The 16188-nt window shown below is 66.4% G+C and overlaps 2 protein-coding genes across 2 annotated transcripts in view; one reads left to right on the top strand and one right to left on the bottom strand.

Annotated features, from left to right (window-relative positions):
- The first annotated feature begins 1419 nt into the window (after positions 1–1419).
- POLRMT (RNA polymerase mitochondrial) lies at positions 1420–15515 on the top strand. The gene is made up of 21 exons (XM_046638656.1): positions 1420–1544; positions 2063–2161; positions 4482–5089; positions 7193–7323; positions 7454–7646; positions 8844–8993; positions 9275–9439; positions 9626–9796; positions 10068–10292; positions 10506–11294; positions 11707–11829; positions 12146–12268; positions 12524–12703; positions 12963–13049; positions 13133–13246; positions 13336–13388; positions 13523–13621; positions 14541–14613; positions 14834–14925; positions 15004–15074; positions 15328–15515. Exons 1-21 carry the CDS (start codon positions 1457–1459, stop codon positions 15375–15377), a joined length of 3684 nt encoding a protein of 1227 aa, XP_046494612.1. The 5' UTR covers positions 1420–1456; the 3' UTR covers positions 15378–15515.
- The window catches only part of HCN2 (hyperpolarization activated cyclic nucleotide gated potassium and sodium channel 2), a 23513-nt gene continuing 22829 nt past the window's right edge, over positions 15505–16188 (bottom strand). Inside the window, exon 10 of the mRNA XM_046638341.1 lies at positions 15505–15684. Coding sequence (XP_046494297.1) covers positions 15505–15684 — 180 coding nt within the window. The remainder of the gene's footprint in view (positions 15685–16188) is intronic.

Genomic DNA, 16188 nt, shown 5'->3' on the forward strand with positions numbered 1-16188 from the left:
CGAGACCTGGGACCCCAGCTCTTGGGGACGTTCTGACGTCCCACTGAAGACGAGAGGAAACCGAGGCAGGAGGAGAGGAGAGAGAAGTCGTGAGTCTTGGCTTGCGGCCCGGGTTCCTGGCCCTGCAGGTCTGCTGCACGCGAGGGGGCGTCCCTCTGTCCTGGGCAATCAGCCCGGCTGATTCAGCCCCCTGGGGCCAGGAAGGCAACCCCAGGTGTGAGTCAGGACTGAGGTCATGGCCCCCGGGGCACATGGGTGGGCTGGGGCACGTTCGAGAGGACGCTGCAGCCTGCGGAAGACATTCCCAGCCGGTGGCATCACGGTGCTCAGGCCGCGTGGGCAGCTGCGTCTGGAATGTGCTGTCAGGAGGCCTGCCCCGGGGGTGGGGGTGGTTCTGGCTCTTCCGGAGCACAGGTCCCGCCTCCACTCTGGAAAAACCGAAGCCCTGGCATCTGGGGACCGGTGGCTACTTGAGCCCAGGCCCCTAAGGCCTGCCGTGGCTGTCTCTGCTTCCTCTCCCCACCTCGACTCTGCTCAAGGTCCTGCCTCAGGGCCTTTGCACCTGCTCTGACCTCCGCCTGGAACGCAGTTACCCCAGATATTCTTATTCTCATCCTTCACATGCTAGCTGATTCCAGATCAAGTGCTCCCCTCCCCCAGCCTCAGTTTCCCCGACTGAACCATAGGTGGGCTTGGCGTCCAGGTCTGATTCTAAACCTCTGCCCCTGTGTGCTCTTGAGTGGGATCACCCCGGAGGCGGGGCCTGGGAAGCCCCAGGGATGATTCCATGTGTCATCATCTCTATTTAATAGGTTGGTCTACTCCTCCTGCCCCACTGTGCCCCGTCCCTGGGAACTTGGGAACTAGCGGGTAAATTCAGGCCAGAAGAGTGGGGCAGGGAAATGTCCAGGGAAATATCCCAAAGACATCTGTCTGGGAGTCACAGATCTTGGCTTTCATTCCAGTCTCGCTAATGTTCATACTGTGTGTCTTTGGGCAACTTGATTGACCTCTCTGAGCCTCGGCTTCTTCCACAATCAACTGGGGATAATAATAGTTCTCGCCCCAAAGTTGTCGTCGGATCAATGAAGATCGCGAACAGGAATCTATAAATTGCAGAACGCTGTCCTAATTATTAGGCGACTGTTCCTTAGGGAAAAAAAAAGAATCCGAGTTCCGGGTCCTCCCAAAGACGGCTTAGAATCTCCCCGCGTTGCCCTAGCAACAGCTCTGTCCCGCCCCTCCTTGACAGAGAGAAGAGCCAATCAGAGGGCTCCGTCGGCGCATGCCCTCGTGCCTCGGAGGCCCCGCTGCCCGCTGGGAGTTGTGGTTCCGGCTGCGCCCTTCCGGTCTCACGGTCCCTTCGCAGCCGCCGTAGGCTGCGGAACTACAACTCCCGGCAGGCGCGGGCGGCGCAGGCGCGTTGCGGGCAGCCGGCGGGTCCGCGTGCGGGGCGATGTCGGCCCTGCGCTGGGGCCGCGGCGCGGCCGGGCTCGGACGGGCCCTGTGGCCGGCGGGCCACCCCGGCCTCCTGGCCGAGGAAGGTAACGTGGGGGAGGCCTGGGGACGACGCCGCGGCCTCTGCCCACGCCCTCCGCTCGCGGCCTTGACCTTTGGCTTCTCGGCCCCCAGGATCCAGCCACCCGGACCTTTGCCCTTTGCCCTGTGGGGTCCTGGGAAGCCCACTGACGGGATCCCGCGTTCACTCGCTCTTGGCCTGCTGTCCTGCCGGAAGTCGGCAGGGCACTTTGACCTTTGACTCTCGGTTTCTTTTGGAGCCCCCTGACCCCCTATTTGGGGTTTGGGGCTCTTGGCCTTTGAACTCTCTGTACCTTTAGTTCGAGGAACCCTTTCCTCTCGATCCCACGCCCCACTTTTCTTAGCTCGTGGGGACCCCTTCACCTTTGATCTCTTAGTTTCCTTCCACTAAGAGACCTGAGACCACTGACAGTTTCCACGTGTTTAGGGCCCCTTCGCCCCCCGATGCTGCAATTTCTGTCCATATAAGGACCCCCAGCCCCCGAGACGCCAGACCCCCTTCAGCCTCGCTTGTCTCCTGCAGGGGCCCTGGGGGGCGTGTGGGGCCGCCGAAGGAGCTCGTCGGCCAGCCCTTGTGAGCAGGACCGCGGGAAGGACTGGGGCCACGCCGAGCTGCTGGAGGGTGAGTCGGGACCCCTTCCTCCCTCTCCCCCGCCCCGGGCCGCCGGGTCACCTCCCGGGCTCCTCGCCACCACCCCGTGAGGAGGGATGTCAGTCTGTAAGATGGGCTTGGTGACCACGGTCCCAACCTTTCTGATGACATCCCAAGCACCCCCTAGACCCGCCGGGGGCTCCCACTTTCCAGACGAGACAGTCGAGGCCCCAAATTTCAGCTGGAGAGGTTCGCCCCGGGCCACAGGCAACTGCTGGTGCAGAGCCGGGCTTCGAACCCTGAGCTGACCCGCCTGCGCCCTGCTGGGTTCTCTGGGGTCGGGTCTCTGTGACCTGGAGGGACAGCCCAGTCCCGGCGGCCTCTGGAGGGAGGTGGGGGTGTCTGTCCTTCCTCACTGTGACCTCTTCCTCCCGGACAATGTCCAGCATCTCCCCTTCCCTTCCTGCCCGATGTCCAGTGCGTGTCCAACAACCGGGGGTGGGGTAGGGGAGCTTTTGAAAAGAAAAGCTTTATTTCAGAAAATTCCGTTTGTACAGAAGTAAACACAAGAGCCGCCAGCTTCACCAGCACCGTTTCTTCATTCTTTACCTATCTAATTATTCTAAAGCAAAGCCCAGATAGATCATTCAACCCGAGAAGGTTCTGGAAACCTAAATCACGTCGTCACAGCACTCTCCAGCCCAGAGCCTTCCAACTGTTTCCTCTCATGCAGAATAAACTGCAGCCCCCCCCCACAGAGGGCCACAGACTCCCATGGCCTCTGCCAGGAGGATCTGAAGCCGCCTCAGGGCCTTTGCACCTGCTTGTCTGCAGGTCCCTGCAGGGCTGAGGCCTTCTCACCTCGCAGGTTGGCTCAGATGTCGCTGCCTCAGGGAGGGGAGCTATGCCCATGTCCCCACTCCCTCCCACGGTGGCCTCGTTCCCTCCTCCGCACGTTCCAGCCTGAGAGTCTGTCGCGTGCATTCTAGAAGCATCTGCTGCGTTTTGGCCTGCTCTGAGGGCCACATTCATGCCTGCCTTCTTGCTCTGTTTCAGCAGATCTTCCCTGCGCCCCTGCTGGGTGCCAGCCCTGAGCTGGGCACGAGGCCACCCCTTCTCTCTTGGCTGATGTCCCAGTGAGGGGTGTGGGCGGGAGACAGACATGGCTGGTCCTCGTTATGCGCGTCCTCTGTTTGCAGAGTCACCTGCTAGTTTATCCGTAACCCCACAGTCAGCACTGGCGAGGTCCTTTGTGGACGTGCACAGAGCAGCAGGACTTGGAGCTTCCCGGTGCCCGGCTGGTGCTCGGCTGTCTGTGGACAAGCATCCTTTCTGGGGCAGATTCTCTGCCCATTTCTGTGTTCTTGTGCTTTTTGTGGGCAAATTGCTGTTTAAAACGGCCCCCAGGTGTAGCCAGGAGGCGCCACGCAGTGTTCTGAGCACAAGGAAGCTGCGAGGGCCCCTTGGAGGGAACCCGAGTGTGAGATGAGCTTCTCCCTCGTGGGAGGCTCAGGGCTATGGGCTGTGAGCTCAGTGGGATGACCGACAAGTGTATGAAATAAGGCATCTGGAGCAGAAGTGCACGTCACACGAGGTTGTGTAGATCAGTCGGTGGGGATGTGCTGAGGGGCTGGCGGGGCCATGTGTCCCCAGGAGCACTGGTGGGTGTTGGCTGGCTCGGTGTTTTGATGACTGTAGAAAGGAAGCCACAGATGGCGAGGTGACTGACCTGCTGCTGGTCGTGCTCGGGAAGAGCAGAGTGGGGCCAGGCCGTGGGCTGTAGAGAGGAGGGGCCAGGCCGTGGGTGTTGAGGGGGGTGGGCTGTGGATCGTTGGGTGTTATAGGGACTGTGGATTGTCTGGTTAGTGCCTTCCAGGCAGTGGAAACAGCACATGCAAAGGCCCTGAGGTCATTATGGCTGGAGTGGAGTGAGCAAGGAGGAGAGTGGAGAATGTGAGCACAGGGAGGTGTCTGGGTACCTGGATGGATCTGCCAGCTGAGCCCTGAGGATGGGCTGAGGGATTAGACGTGGAGGGAGAGAGTGTGGACGACCCTGGGTTCTTGGCTGAGCACCTGGAAGGGCAGAGCTGCCAGTGACTGGGGAGCATGCGGAGCAGCAGTTTGGGGACACGAGGCGCCTGTCTGGGACGTTCACTGGAGGGTTTTGGGGGAGAGGGCTGGTTGGGGCAGGGGTTGTGCCCGCCTGAAAATCCATGACGTTTGGGTGTTGTCAGCAACATGTAGAACCGAGGCGCCAAGACCAGGCGACACAGCACCCCCCACCTCAGGGGTCTGGTGAGACCGGTGCTGGAGTGGGGTCCCCTGACGTCCTCGCCCTTTGTCCCCACAGTGCTCGAGGCGCGGGTGCGGCAGCTGCAGGCTGAGTGTGTGTCGGAGGTGACGGTGAAGAGGGTGGACGTGGCTCGGCTCCCGGAGGCTGGCGGCTTCCAGCCCCCCAGGAAGGCGCAGCCAGGGGCCACAGGGGCCGCTCCGGGACTCAGCGGCCGCTGGGCGGAGAAGCTGGACAAGGAGAAGTGGACGATGCAGAAGCGCCGGCAGCGGCTGGAGGCGAAGCTGGAGGAGCAGGCCCGGAAGCTGGCGCGCGAGCAGCAGCTGCGGGTGGAGCCCCGGCTGCTGAACGGACAGCTGGCCAAGAGCCTGCAGCGCTGGGAGCAGGGCGGCCCCCACAGCCCCTGGGAGGAGCCGCTGGCGCAGCTGCTGCAGGAGGCCCCGCGGAGGCTGGGCTGCGAGGCGGAGCAGGCCCCAGCGGACAGGGTGGCCGAGGCGCGGCTGGAGAGCCAGCGGCAGAGGCTCCTGGCCTTCCTCGAGTGCTGCCTGTTCACTGGCCACCTGCCGCTCGCCCACCACGTGCTGGTCGTCCAGCACAGCAGGTCCCGGCAGCAGCGGCTGCTCACGCTCGCCATGTACAACACCGTCATGCTCGGCTGGGCTCGCAAGGTGAGTGGCGCCTGGCCCGGCCCCCCCGAGGAGGAAGGTGTCGCTGCAGCGTGCCCACCCTGCCCATTAGAGGTGGGAGCTGAGACCCGAGACGGCAGGACTTGCCTGCGGCTCCCAGCCAGCAACAGTAGCACTTAGATTCAGATCTTTGTCTTTTAGCCCCAAAGTCCAAGCCCTTTGTTTGTTATCGTTTCAACAATTCTTTCAGGTTTGTCAAATATAAATCATGTGTGGTCGTCAAAGGAAAATTTGAAAATGCCCAGAAAAGAAGGAAGAAATTCCACTAATGTTTTGGTGCATTTCCTCCTGGTCTGCTCGACCAGCGCTCCCATCTGGTGCCCGGGGTGCCCTTGGCGTCCAGGCGGCCTGCAGACCCTGCTCAGGATAGTGACTTGGATGCTTTTGGTTTAGTTGGGTTCTTTTTCCTAGTTTCCTAAGATAGACAGGTTACTTCAAGATCCCCTTTTTTGGACACAGGCGTTCACGGCTATGAATTTCCCTCTGGGCACTGCATTAGCTGCATCCTGTGACTTTCCGTTCTCTTCATCTCCAAGTGTTAGGAAAGTTCTGCGATTTCCTCTCTGACCCGTGGTTGTTGAGGACAGTGTTGTTTACGTGCCCTTGTGAGGGAAGGACATTCCCCAACACCCTCTCTCCCCGAGGATCTGCAGCCCTAACGTGAAGAACAGCAGGAAAAGCTGGCGATACTCAGACGGATGAAGGAAGCGGTTACGTGAAAACTCAGGTGCCAAGAGAATCGCAGCAGAGGGTAGACGTGCTCTTCTGATCCAATAACGACAAGGCCTGGGAGCAGCCCCGTGGCTGCTGACCCTTCCCATCTGTGTCACCGTGGCGAGACGTGGAGATGCCCGAGGTCTCCACGGGCGACCGGCACAGGTGGTTTCCTGCCGGCGTTCATCCCCGTGGGAAGCGTATTCAAGCCAGGGAGTCCGTGGAGACGAAGGGGTCGTGTGCTCCCTCCCAAGGTCACAAGCCCTCGGAGTCCCCGGCAGAGAGCCTCTCAGGGCCAGGCGTGCCGTGACGCCCATGGGCGAGCTTCCTGGCACCACAGCCTGGTGGCTGAGAAGGACAGAAGTTCATTCTCTTTCAGTCCCCGAGGCCAGACGTCCGAGGTCACGGTGTGGGAGGACTGGGCTCCCAGGGCTCCTGCCAGGGGCCCTCCTGCCTTGTCCAGCCTTGGGGGCTCTGGCGTCCCTGGCTGTGGCCGCCTCGCTTTGGTCCTTGCCTCCATCGTCACCTAGCCACCTTGGGAGACACTTTAACCCAGGTGACCTTGTCTTAGAAGATTAGCCTGCGAAGACCCTGTTTCCAAACGAGACCACGTTCTGAGGTTCTGGGTGGACGCGAGTTTGGGCCTCCATTCAGCCTTTGCTGGCACCGGCCCCATGTAGCCACCACACACGTGCAGAACTGAGTATTCAATTCACGTTTACGCCAAACAACGGGCATGGCGGTGACTGCTGAATGGGCGGCCCATCCAGGGTCATTCTGACGAGCACCTCGAAGCCTAGCTTGCAGGCACCTTGTCACCTCCGGTGATGGCAAGTGTGGAGCGAGGGCCGCGAGACCGTGGAGGAGGTGTGGGGACGTCCTCCCCTGCGGAGGGTCTGTGACAGCTCTCCTCACCCACCTGTGGGTCACAGAGCTCGCGGGAGACGTGCAAACACTTGGAGATGAGAACGACGTGCCACCGTCACAGGGGCAGCCAAGGCCGTGCCCAGAGGGACACGGATGCCAAAATGCCTGTGCAGGGAGGGGAGGCAGGTCGGGGGTCAGTGACGGCTCGCACCTGAGGAAACAGGCGCCTGCTGTCGTGAAGCAGGCGATGGGAGAAGTGTGGGACCAAGGCAGAACCCGCACGTGGTCCTCTGAAACAGGATGCCCCCTTTACACCCCGAAATCGTGCACATTCAGATCCACAAAGCCAAAAAATATCAACACTGACCCCCGAAGCTAAACCTTGAAACATCAGGTGGACCGTCTGTCCCCGGCTGGTGGTCCTCTCCCGCTGCATTCGATGGCTGCGGAGAGTGGTCTGGGGGGCAGGCCGGGCCACCCCCTCACCCGGCTTGGTCTCCCCAGGGCTGCTTCAAAGAGCTGGTTTACGTCTTCTTCATGGTGAAGGACGCCGGTCTCGCCCCGGACCTGCTGTCCTACGCGGCCGCCCTGCAGTGCATGGGGCGACTGGACCAGGACGCCAGCACCATCCAGAGGTGGGTGGCACAGTGACATGTCAGGGGGCCGGGACCCCTGCGGCCCCGATGGCCGGCTGGTGCCCAGACCTGCAGGGGGTCGGGCTGCCCCATCCCCCAGGTGGGCTGCCACTCCCCCCTGTGCCCGCAGGTGTCTAGAGCAGATGGCCCAGGACGGCCTGCAGCTGCAGGAGCTCTTCGTGGGCTCACCGCTGTGCAAGGAGGATCAGGGCGTGCTCCTGAGGGCCGTGCGCAAGGCCAGGCCCGGCTTCAGCCCTCCGCCGCGGCCCCAGCCCCCGCCACCGGTCAGCAGCTCGCCACTGCTCAGGGAGATCTACGCCAAGGTGAGCCCAGCCTGCGGGGGTCCTGTGCCTGGGGGTGAGCCAGGCTGCCCCATCCCCACGGGGTCTCCCTGTATTTCTCCTCGAGGAGCCCTCCGTGCTCCTTGGAGGCTGAAAAAGCCACAGCGTTGGCAAGCCTGGTCCCGCAGGGCCCGGCCCGGAGGGTGAAGCTGGAAGGGGCCAGGAGGAGAGGCCGCCACTTGCACCTCGGGTGTCACGGCCATGCTGTCGTTTCCTACCCAGAACCTTGGCTGTAGGCAGAGGCGGTGTGACCTCCCCAGGCTGGGCAGCCTCGGGCAGGACCCCAGTACCGCGTCCCAGGGCAGAGGGGATGGGGAGGGGGGGCGGAGCCACCCCACGTGTTGGGTTTTGTTTTTATTGGGATATGATTCGCTTCCCATCCAGTTCACGTTTTAAAGTACAATTCAGTGTTTTTTAGTATATTCACTTAGTATAGTCAGAACATACCATCACTCCAAAAGCAATCCTGTCCCGTCAGCATCAGCCCCACCCTCCCCAGCCCCTGGCCCCCACGAGCCTGCTCTCTGTCGGTGGATCGGCCTGTTCTGGACGTTTCCCGTCAATGGGATCACACGCCGTGTGTCCTTCTGTGTCTGCTTCTCTCCCTGAGCGTCGTGTGTTCAGGTCCCTCCACATGCAGCCGTGTCAGGGCCTCGCTCCTCTTCACGGCTGCGTCGTGCTCCAGCGTGTGGGTGGACACGTACCCTTTGTCCATGCAGCTGTCGGTGGACACTCGGGTTGTGTCTACTTTTTGGCCGTTATGAATCATGCTGCTGTGGACACGAGTCATGAGTCTGTGTGGATGTATATTTTTGATTCTCAGTGTGTTGGGTTTGGCTATTTTTAATTTATCTGCTTTTGGACGGGTCACCTGTTCTAAATTTAGACAGAAAAGGGCAGCATCCAGGTCCTTGGACTGTCTCCCGCCCCACCGAGTGAGGGGGGAAATGCTTTGTTCTTTTAAACCTGCGCAGCTATTTCACATGCCTCTGCCCCCTGCTTTCTCCCTGACGTCAGAGACAGAGGATCCAGGAGCCGGAGAAACGGATGTGACTCTGCCAGGCGGGGGGTGGGGGTCCCGGGAAGCTCAGGGTGGGCAGCTGCTCTTCCCGACCTCTGGTGTGGACGAGTGTCCCTGTGAGGAGCCCGGGCCCTCACCGCCCGCCTGTGCCCCCGCAGGACCGGCCCGTGTCCTACCCGAGGCTGCACCTGCCCCAGAAGAAGCTGGAGGGTCTCTTCCAGCAGCAGCTCCGCGTGGAGATGGCCACCACCGTCACCGTGGAGTCGGTGGAGAAGGCCCCGCGGCTGACCCCGGAGGTCCTACGCGCCGTAAGGGGCTGGTGGCCCCGCAGCCGACCCCCTTCCCTCCCCGCGCTGGGCCAGGGCGGCCGTGTGCGCACCCGGCGCCGCCTGCGAGCGTGGTCAGCGCCCGCTGGGTCCCGAGACCCCTTCCCGGCCCGGCCGCTCCTAGCGCGGCTCCGGTGGGGTCCTGTGGGCCCGGGACCCCGCCCTCGTGCCGGGGGTGGGGGGGGGCGTGGGGGGGGCTCGGGTGCTGCGGGCTGACAGGCGCGGTGGTGACCCGCGTCTATCCCCTGTCCCCGCCCCCGCAGCGGAAGACCCTGAAGGGGCTGCGCACTCGGTGGGAGGCGGCGCTGTGCCGGGCGCTGCAGGAGACCAAGGCCAGCGAGGCCCAGGCCGCCCGCGACGGCCGCCCCACGCTGCTGCCCTACCTGTGCCTGCTGGGCGAGCGCGAGTTCGCGCGGCTGCTGCTGCAGGTGGGCGGGGCGGGGCGCTCAGGGGGCGGGGCCCGGGTGGTGGGCGGGGCGATCAGGGGGCGGGGCCGGGTGGGGCGCGCGGGGGCCCGGGTGGTGGGCGGGGCGATCGGGGGGCGTGGCCGGGGTGGGCGGGGAGGGACCTGGGTGGGCGGGGCCTGGGCAGGGGCTAACGGCGCTGCCCCCCAGACCCTGCAGGCGCTGCCCCCGCAGGGGGAGTCGCTCCTTTCGCTGGCGCAGCAGCTGGGCCTGCGCGCCTTCAACCGGCACATTGTGCAGAGGAAGCTGCTCAGCAACCAGGTGCGGGAGCTGGAAAAGCGCTACTCCCAGTACCTGCACCTGTTGGCCTCCGACGCCCAGGTGAGGCCCCTGGATGGGGGCAGGGTGCAGGGCAGGGTGGGGGGCTGCCTCCCAGGCCTGGGGTGCCAGGTGAGTTTCCAGGTGGGGAAGCTGAGGGCACATCTCCTTTCCCCTGCATCCCCAGGGCAGCCGGATCTGACCTGCAGCCCAGCCACTTTCTGCCACCTGCAGCCTCAGTTTCCTCATCTGTAACTCCGGGATAGTAGTCTCCCACCGGGGGTTGCAGTGCGCACAGCCCGCACCCAGCCCCTGACCCGCCCTGCCCCCACAGGTGGCGGAGCCCTGCCTGCCGCGGCAACACTGGGAAGCGCTGGGGGCACCCGAGGCCCCCCACGAGCAGCCCTGGCCGTTGCCGGTGCTGGTGCAGCTGGGCAAGCAGCTGGCTGAGCTGCTCGTGGGGGCTGTGCGCATGCCCAGCAGCCTCGCCGCGCCCCAGGGGCCTCCCAAGCTCATCCCCGTGCTCTACCATGTGTACTCCTTCCGCAGCTTCCGCCAGGTGGGTGCTGTGGGCACTTCCTCTGCTGCTGGGGGGAGGGGGCTCTGGTGGTGTGGGGACCCCTGGGTCACAGCTGGGTCCTGTGGAAATCCTGCTGGGGTCACGGGCCCAGCCTCAGGGTCAGGGCATCTGGGGGAGATCCTGGGGCCCCCCGCCCGCCACGTGCCTTTGGGGCGGCAGTCCCCCTGACTGGTCCCTGCCTGCCGCCCCTAGATTGGCATCCTGAAGCCGCACCCGGCCTTCACGCAGCTGCTGGCGGCTGCGGCAGAGCGCACGCTGACCTTTGAGGCCGCCGAGGTGCCCATGCTGTGCCCGCCACTGCCCTGGACGTCGCCACACTCAGGCGCCTTCCTGCTGAGCCCAACCAAGCTGATGCGCTCGGTGGAGGGGACCATGCAGCACCAGCGCCTGCTGGAGCGCTGCCCGCCCGCCGAGCTGCACGGCGCCCTGGACGCCCTCACCCAGCTGGGCAACTGCGCCTGGCGAGTCAACGGGCGCGTGCTGGACCTGGTGCTGGAGCTCTTCACCGCCAAGGGCTGTCCCCGCCTGGGTGTGCCTGCCCCACCCTCTGAGGCACCCCGGGCCCCTGGGGGCCGCCTCCCGCCAGACACCCCTCCCGCCCGCAAGGCTGAGCTGCGGTGGGAGCTGGCCCGCTGCCTGAAAGTGGCCCGCGAGATGCAAAGCCTGCGGGCCGATGCACTTTACCGCCTCTCGCTGGCCCAGCACCTGCGGCACCGCGTCTTCTGGCTGCCCCACAACATGGACTTCCGCGGCCGCACCTACCCCTGCCCGCCCCACTTCAACCACCTGGGCAGCGACCTGGCGCGCGCCCTGCTGGAGTTCGCCCAGGGCCGCCCGCTCGGCCCCCACGGCCTCGACTGGCTCAAGATCCACTTGGTCAACCTCACGGGGCTCAAGAAGCGCGAGTCGCTGCGGGCGCGCCTGGCCTTCGCGGATGAGGTGATGGAGGACATCCTGGACTCGGCCGACAGGCCCATGACGGTAGGGGCGGGGGTGGCGGCCGGGCCCTTCTGTCTCCCTGTCTCTCTGCAGGCCTGTTCCTCCCTCGGCTCCAGCCACCTCGGCCCCCCTCGGACGTCCTCCAGGCGTCCCCCTAGGAAAGTCAGCACCGCGGCTCCTGCTGTCTTCTCCTAGGACAGAGTCGCGGCGCCGTCCTTTTTCTGGTTTTGCTCCTCCCGCTCCAGGGCAGCCCTCCTCCAGGCCCCTCCCCATCCCCTTGGCTGCTCCCATGTCTCCCTCCTGCTCCTTGGCTCCCGTCCTCCTCTCGCTGTCCTGGGGGCTCTGTCCCCACCTCCCTGTGTCCTCATGGCGTCTGGGCCGGCCCAGCTCCCCTCCATGCCCAGGAAGCGCCCCCACCCGGCTGCTCTGAGCCCACCTGACTGCCCTCCCGCAGGGCCGGAAGTGGTGGATGGAGGCAGACGAGCCCTGGCAGGCCCTGGCCTGCTGCATGGAGATCGCTCGGGCCTCGCGCTCCCCAGACCCCGCCGCCCACGTCTCCCACTTCCCGGTTCACCAGGTGAGCTGGGGGACCCAGGGTGCTGTGTGTCTGGTCCACGGGGGGCTTGACTGGGGTGTCTCCGGTCCGAGGTTCCACAGGACAGTGTGGGGGCCAGCCCCCGCAGGACCAGCTGGCCTTGCGGGCGGCCTTGTGTGGGCACTTCCGTTTGTGTCTCTGTGCCTCGGTTTCCCCTTCGTGTGGGGTAACTCTCTCAGCGTTGGGGTCTAGTGAGCTGGCAACGTGAGCCAAGAGCTGGGGAGGCAGGGAGCTGGGCTCGCTGCCCGCGGACGCTCCTGTCGGCCCTGCCCGGACCCTCACTGCCCCCTCGCCCCAGGACGGCTCCTGTAACGGCCTGCAGCACTACGCCGCTCTGGGCCGGGACAGCGTGGGGGCTGCCTCCGTCAACCTTGTGCCCTCGGACCTGCCGCAGGACGTGTACAGTGGGGTGGCCGCGCAGGTGGGCACCACGGCCCCCAGCCCCCTGGGGTCTCTGTTCTGCAGACACCTGGGCATTGGAGACCCCCAGCCACAGCCTCCAGCCATCATGCATGATGTGACTGGGCAGTCTGGGCGGGCTGCCTGGGGAGGTGTCAGGCAGCAGCAAGGGCCATGGGGAGAGGGGGCCTCGTGGGGGGCAGGGAGGGACGGCAGGCGGAGGGTGTGTGCGCCCCGCCCGCTGACCCTGCGACCCTGCGACCTTGCGCCCGCCCAGGTGGAGGTGTTCCGCAGGCAGGACGCTGAGCAGGGCGTGCGGGTGGCCCAGGTGCTGGAGGGCTTCATCAGCCGCAAGGTGGTGAAGCAGACGGTGATGACCGTGGTTTACGGGGTCACGCGCTACGGGGGCCGCCTGCAGATCGAGAAGCGGCTGCGGGAGCTCAGCGACTTCCCCCAGGTGCGCGGCGTCGCGGCTGTCAGCAGCAGGACCGTTCACCCCGAAGGCCGCTGCCATTCCCGGAACGGTGGCCACTGGGCCGCTCTGAGGAAGGGGCTCGCCTCCCCCCCCACGGGCCCCCAGAGCGACCCTCAGGCCGCCGCCTCAGTTTCTCCATCTGGAAAACGGGGGCGTGGGCTTCAGTGCTCCGGGAGGGTCTCGTGCTGGGCCACAGGACGGGTGTGGAGGGAGCCCCACCCGCTCACCCGCGTCCCCGCAGGAGTTTGTCTGGGAGGCGTCTCACTACCTCGTGCGGCAGGTGTTCCTCAGCCTCCAGGAGATGTTCTCGGGCACCCGGGCCATCCAGGTGCGCCCCTGTCCCCCACGGGTCTGGGTCCCCCGCGGGCCCCCCGCACTGGCCGCGCCCTGAGCCCATGCCCCTTCCCGCAGCGCTGGCTGACGGAGAGCGCCCGGCTCATCGCCCACACGGGCTCGGCCGTGGAGTGGGTCACGCCCCTGGGCATCCCCATCATCCAGCCCTACCACCATGACTCCAAGGTCCTGGTAGGTGTCCCCACCCCGCTGCCCCTACCCCCCCAGCCTCAGGGCAGGACTCACGCCCATGCCTTCCCACCCCAACCCCAACCCCACAGATCAACGGCGGCCTCCAGAGCCTCACGTTCAGCAGCAGCGGGGACACCAGCCAGTGAGTACGGGGGGCGCTGGGGTCAGGGGAGGGCGTCTGGCGAGGACGGGGGACGCCGGGGTCAGGGGAGGGCGTCTGGCGAGGACGGGGGGCGCCGGGGCCCGGGAGAGGCACCTGAGTCCCTCGCCCCCCAGGAAGCCCAACACGCTGAAGCAGAAGAACGGCTTCCCGCCCAACTTCATCCACTCGCTGGACTCCTCGCACATGATGCTCACGGCCCTGCACTGCTACAGGTGGGCCCTGCTTCGTGGCCGGCCCTGCAGGCTGGGCGCGCTCCCCCTCACACGTTAACCACAGGTTAGGGACACAGCAGGGACCCACATGGTGGGGGACAGGATGTGAGGCCAGCCCCGCAGATAGGTGCTGTGTCAGTGAGGGACGAGGTCAGGGGCCCAGGCAGAGGCCTACAACAGGCAAGGACCCCCACCGTGTGGCCCTGAGGGACCTGGTGCCCACAAGAGGACTGCAAGCACGTGCAGAGGCCCTGAGGCAGCGAGGTGTGGGGGAGGGGGAAGCGGCTGGTGGGCAGGCAGGGAAGGGTCACTCTGAGTGTGGAACTGGCCCTTGGTGGGCCCTGTGGCCCCGTGGCCCCGGCTCGGGGGGCTCCACCCATCCAGGTGTGTGCTGGCAGTGCAGGGTGGCTAGTTCTGGGCTCAGACACTGTCCTGACAGATGCACAGCCTCTCGGGCAGGCACAGGTGTCCACGTGTCCCTCCTGAGCCCTCAGAGGTGGCCGAGCCCAAGGTGATGGGCAGCGTGTAGACACTGTTAGAAAGTCAGCCCTGGTGGGGGGTCGTGTCTGGGCGGCCCCTGGGCTCAGGGGTGGGCTCCAGGCCCCCGTCTGCCTCCGGTGGATGGGGGGGCTCCTGGGACAGAGCCCCGGGGTGGGGGCGTCAGAGCTGCCCTACGGGGAGCTGGGACTCAGCTGGGCAAGTGGGGGGGGGGGGCAGAGGGGTTCGTCCCAGATGAGAACTCCACCCTGGGTGGAGGGGACACGTGGCAGAGGGACAGATGGGGAGCGCGCAGGGGTGGGGGCCTGGGGAGCCTGTGCGCGCTGCACGGGAGCCCCCCGCCTGGTGGTGGGGAGCTGGGCCCCCCAGGGGAGACTGTGGGTGGAGGGGCGGCCGCTGACCGAGCCCGCACCCGCTGCAGGAAGGGCCTGACCTTCGTGTCTGTGCACGACTGCTTCTGGACGCACGCGGCTGACGTCGCCGTCATGAACCAGGTGCCGCCCGCCCCCCCCCCCCCCCCCCCCCCCCCCGCCGTGAGAGCAGACGCCCCTTGGCCCGGGCCCTCCCCACGTGGGACCTTAGTCTGGCCATCGTCCGGGCACGCACTCCTGGGCGGTGGGGCAGCCGGTGGTGACCCGCCTGACCTTGGAGCCCAGCCCCTCCCACCCCTCCCGCCCCCGGCCTTGGCCCCCGCTGCTGACGCCCCCTCCCCAGGTGTGCCGCGAGCAGTTCGTCCGTCTGCACAGCCAGCCCATCCTGCACGACCTGTCCAGGTTCCTGGTGAAGCGGTTCTGCTCCGGCCCCAGGTGAGGACCGCGCCACCCAGCGCGGCCACCCCCACCCCGCCCCGCCCCGCCTCACCCCCACCCTGCGCTCTCCTTCAGGTCCCCGAAAGCCTCCAAGAACGTCTGGGTCTCCCGGCTGCTGGACACGCTGCTGTCGGTGCCCAAGACAGGTACCGCCGCGGGCCGGGCGGGCGTCCTGATTGCGGGTGTCCCCGGGGCCGGCCCACGGTCCCTCCCCACCCCGGGCCCCGCCCCTCCCCTCCTCCTGCCCCACTCCTGGGACTCCGCCCCCTTCCAGGCCGCACCTACGGTCCCTCTCCGCTCCGCCTCTCCGGGCCCCTCCCCGCCCCTGGGACCCCGCCCCGCCCCTGGGACCCCCTCTCCTTGCCCCGGCCCCGCCCACGGCGCTTCTCCGCTCCGCAGGGCCCTTCAACTTGGAGCAGGTGAAGCGCTCCACCTACTTCTTCAGCTGACGCCCGGCGTCCCCGCTGCGCGCTGACACAGTGTAAATAAAGCTCTGTCGCCACCCACGGGAGCCGCTGCCTTCTGGGGGTCCCGGGGCGCCTGCCCCCCTGGGGCCGCCCGAGCAATCAGACGCGGTCAGGCTGGGCGCCAATGCTGTCGTTTATTGCGCGGAATGGGGGCGTGGGGGTTAGTGGGCGCGGGGGGCGCGGGGGGCGCTGCGGCCTCGGCTGTCAGTACATTCATCACGCCGGCGGGGACCCCCGGCGCCTCCCCCACGCCCAGGCGCGGCCAGGACCCCGGCCGGTGCCGGCGCGGCTGCGTGCCCGCTCGGGGCGGGGCCGGCCGGTTATTGCGTGAGCGCGATGGGGCAGCGGGGAGCCGGCGGGCCAAGTATTGCACTTAAAAAACAGAGTCCTCCTCGGGCGGGGCCGCGCCCCCTGCCCCGGGCCGGCCCCGCTTCACAGTTGGGGAACTGAGGCACCGAGGTGAAGGGAGCCCCGCGCGCCGCGAGGCGGCCGCTGGGCAGGGGCGATGTGGGTGGGCGCAGGGCGATGGGGGACGCGGGGGCGCAGGCTGCCCGCCCCGCCGGCCGGCCCGCCCATCCGACTACAACTACCTACGTCTCCTCTATGGCTTCTGGGGCGGGCGGCGGGCGGCGGGCGGGCCGGGCGGCGCAATGGCATGGCTTTGGTCTGGGTGGCGGCCCGCCCCCGGCCCGCCGGGCCCGCGGGGCGGCGCGGCGAGGGTCACAAGTTGGACGAGAGGCGCGAGCGCGCGGAGTCCAGCGGGTCGAGGCCGCCGGCGGCGCCGGGCGAGGCC

Source organism: Equus quagga, chromosome 14, assembly GCF_021613505.1.
Source record: "Equus quagga isolate Etosha38 chromosome 14, UCLA_HA_Equagga_1.0, whole genome shotgun sequence".
Lineage (NCBI taxonomy): Eukaryota > Metazoa > Chordata > Mammalia > Perissodactyla > Equidae > Equus > Equus quagga.

Coding starts and splice junctions, on each gene's coding strand:
- POLRMT (XM_046638656.1), top strand. CDS start 1,457: ATGTCGGCCCTGCGCTGGGGCCGCGGCGCGGCCGGGCTCGGACGGGCC. Junction 9,797..10,067: donor TGTTGGCCTCCGACGCCCAG/GTGAGGCCCCTG, acceptor CTGCCCCCACAG/GTGGCGGAGCCCTGCCTGCC. Junction 11,830..12,145: donor CCCACTTCCCGGTTCACCAG/GTGAGCTGGGGG, acceptor CCCTCGCCCCAG/GACGGCTCCTGTAACGGCCT.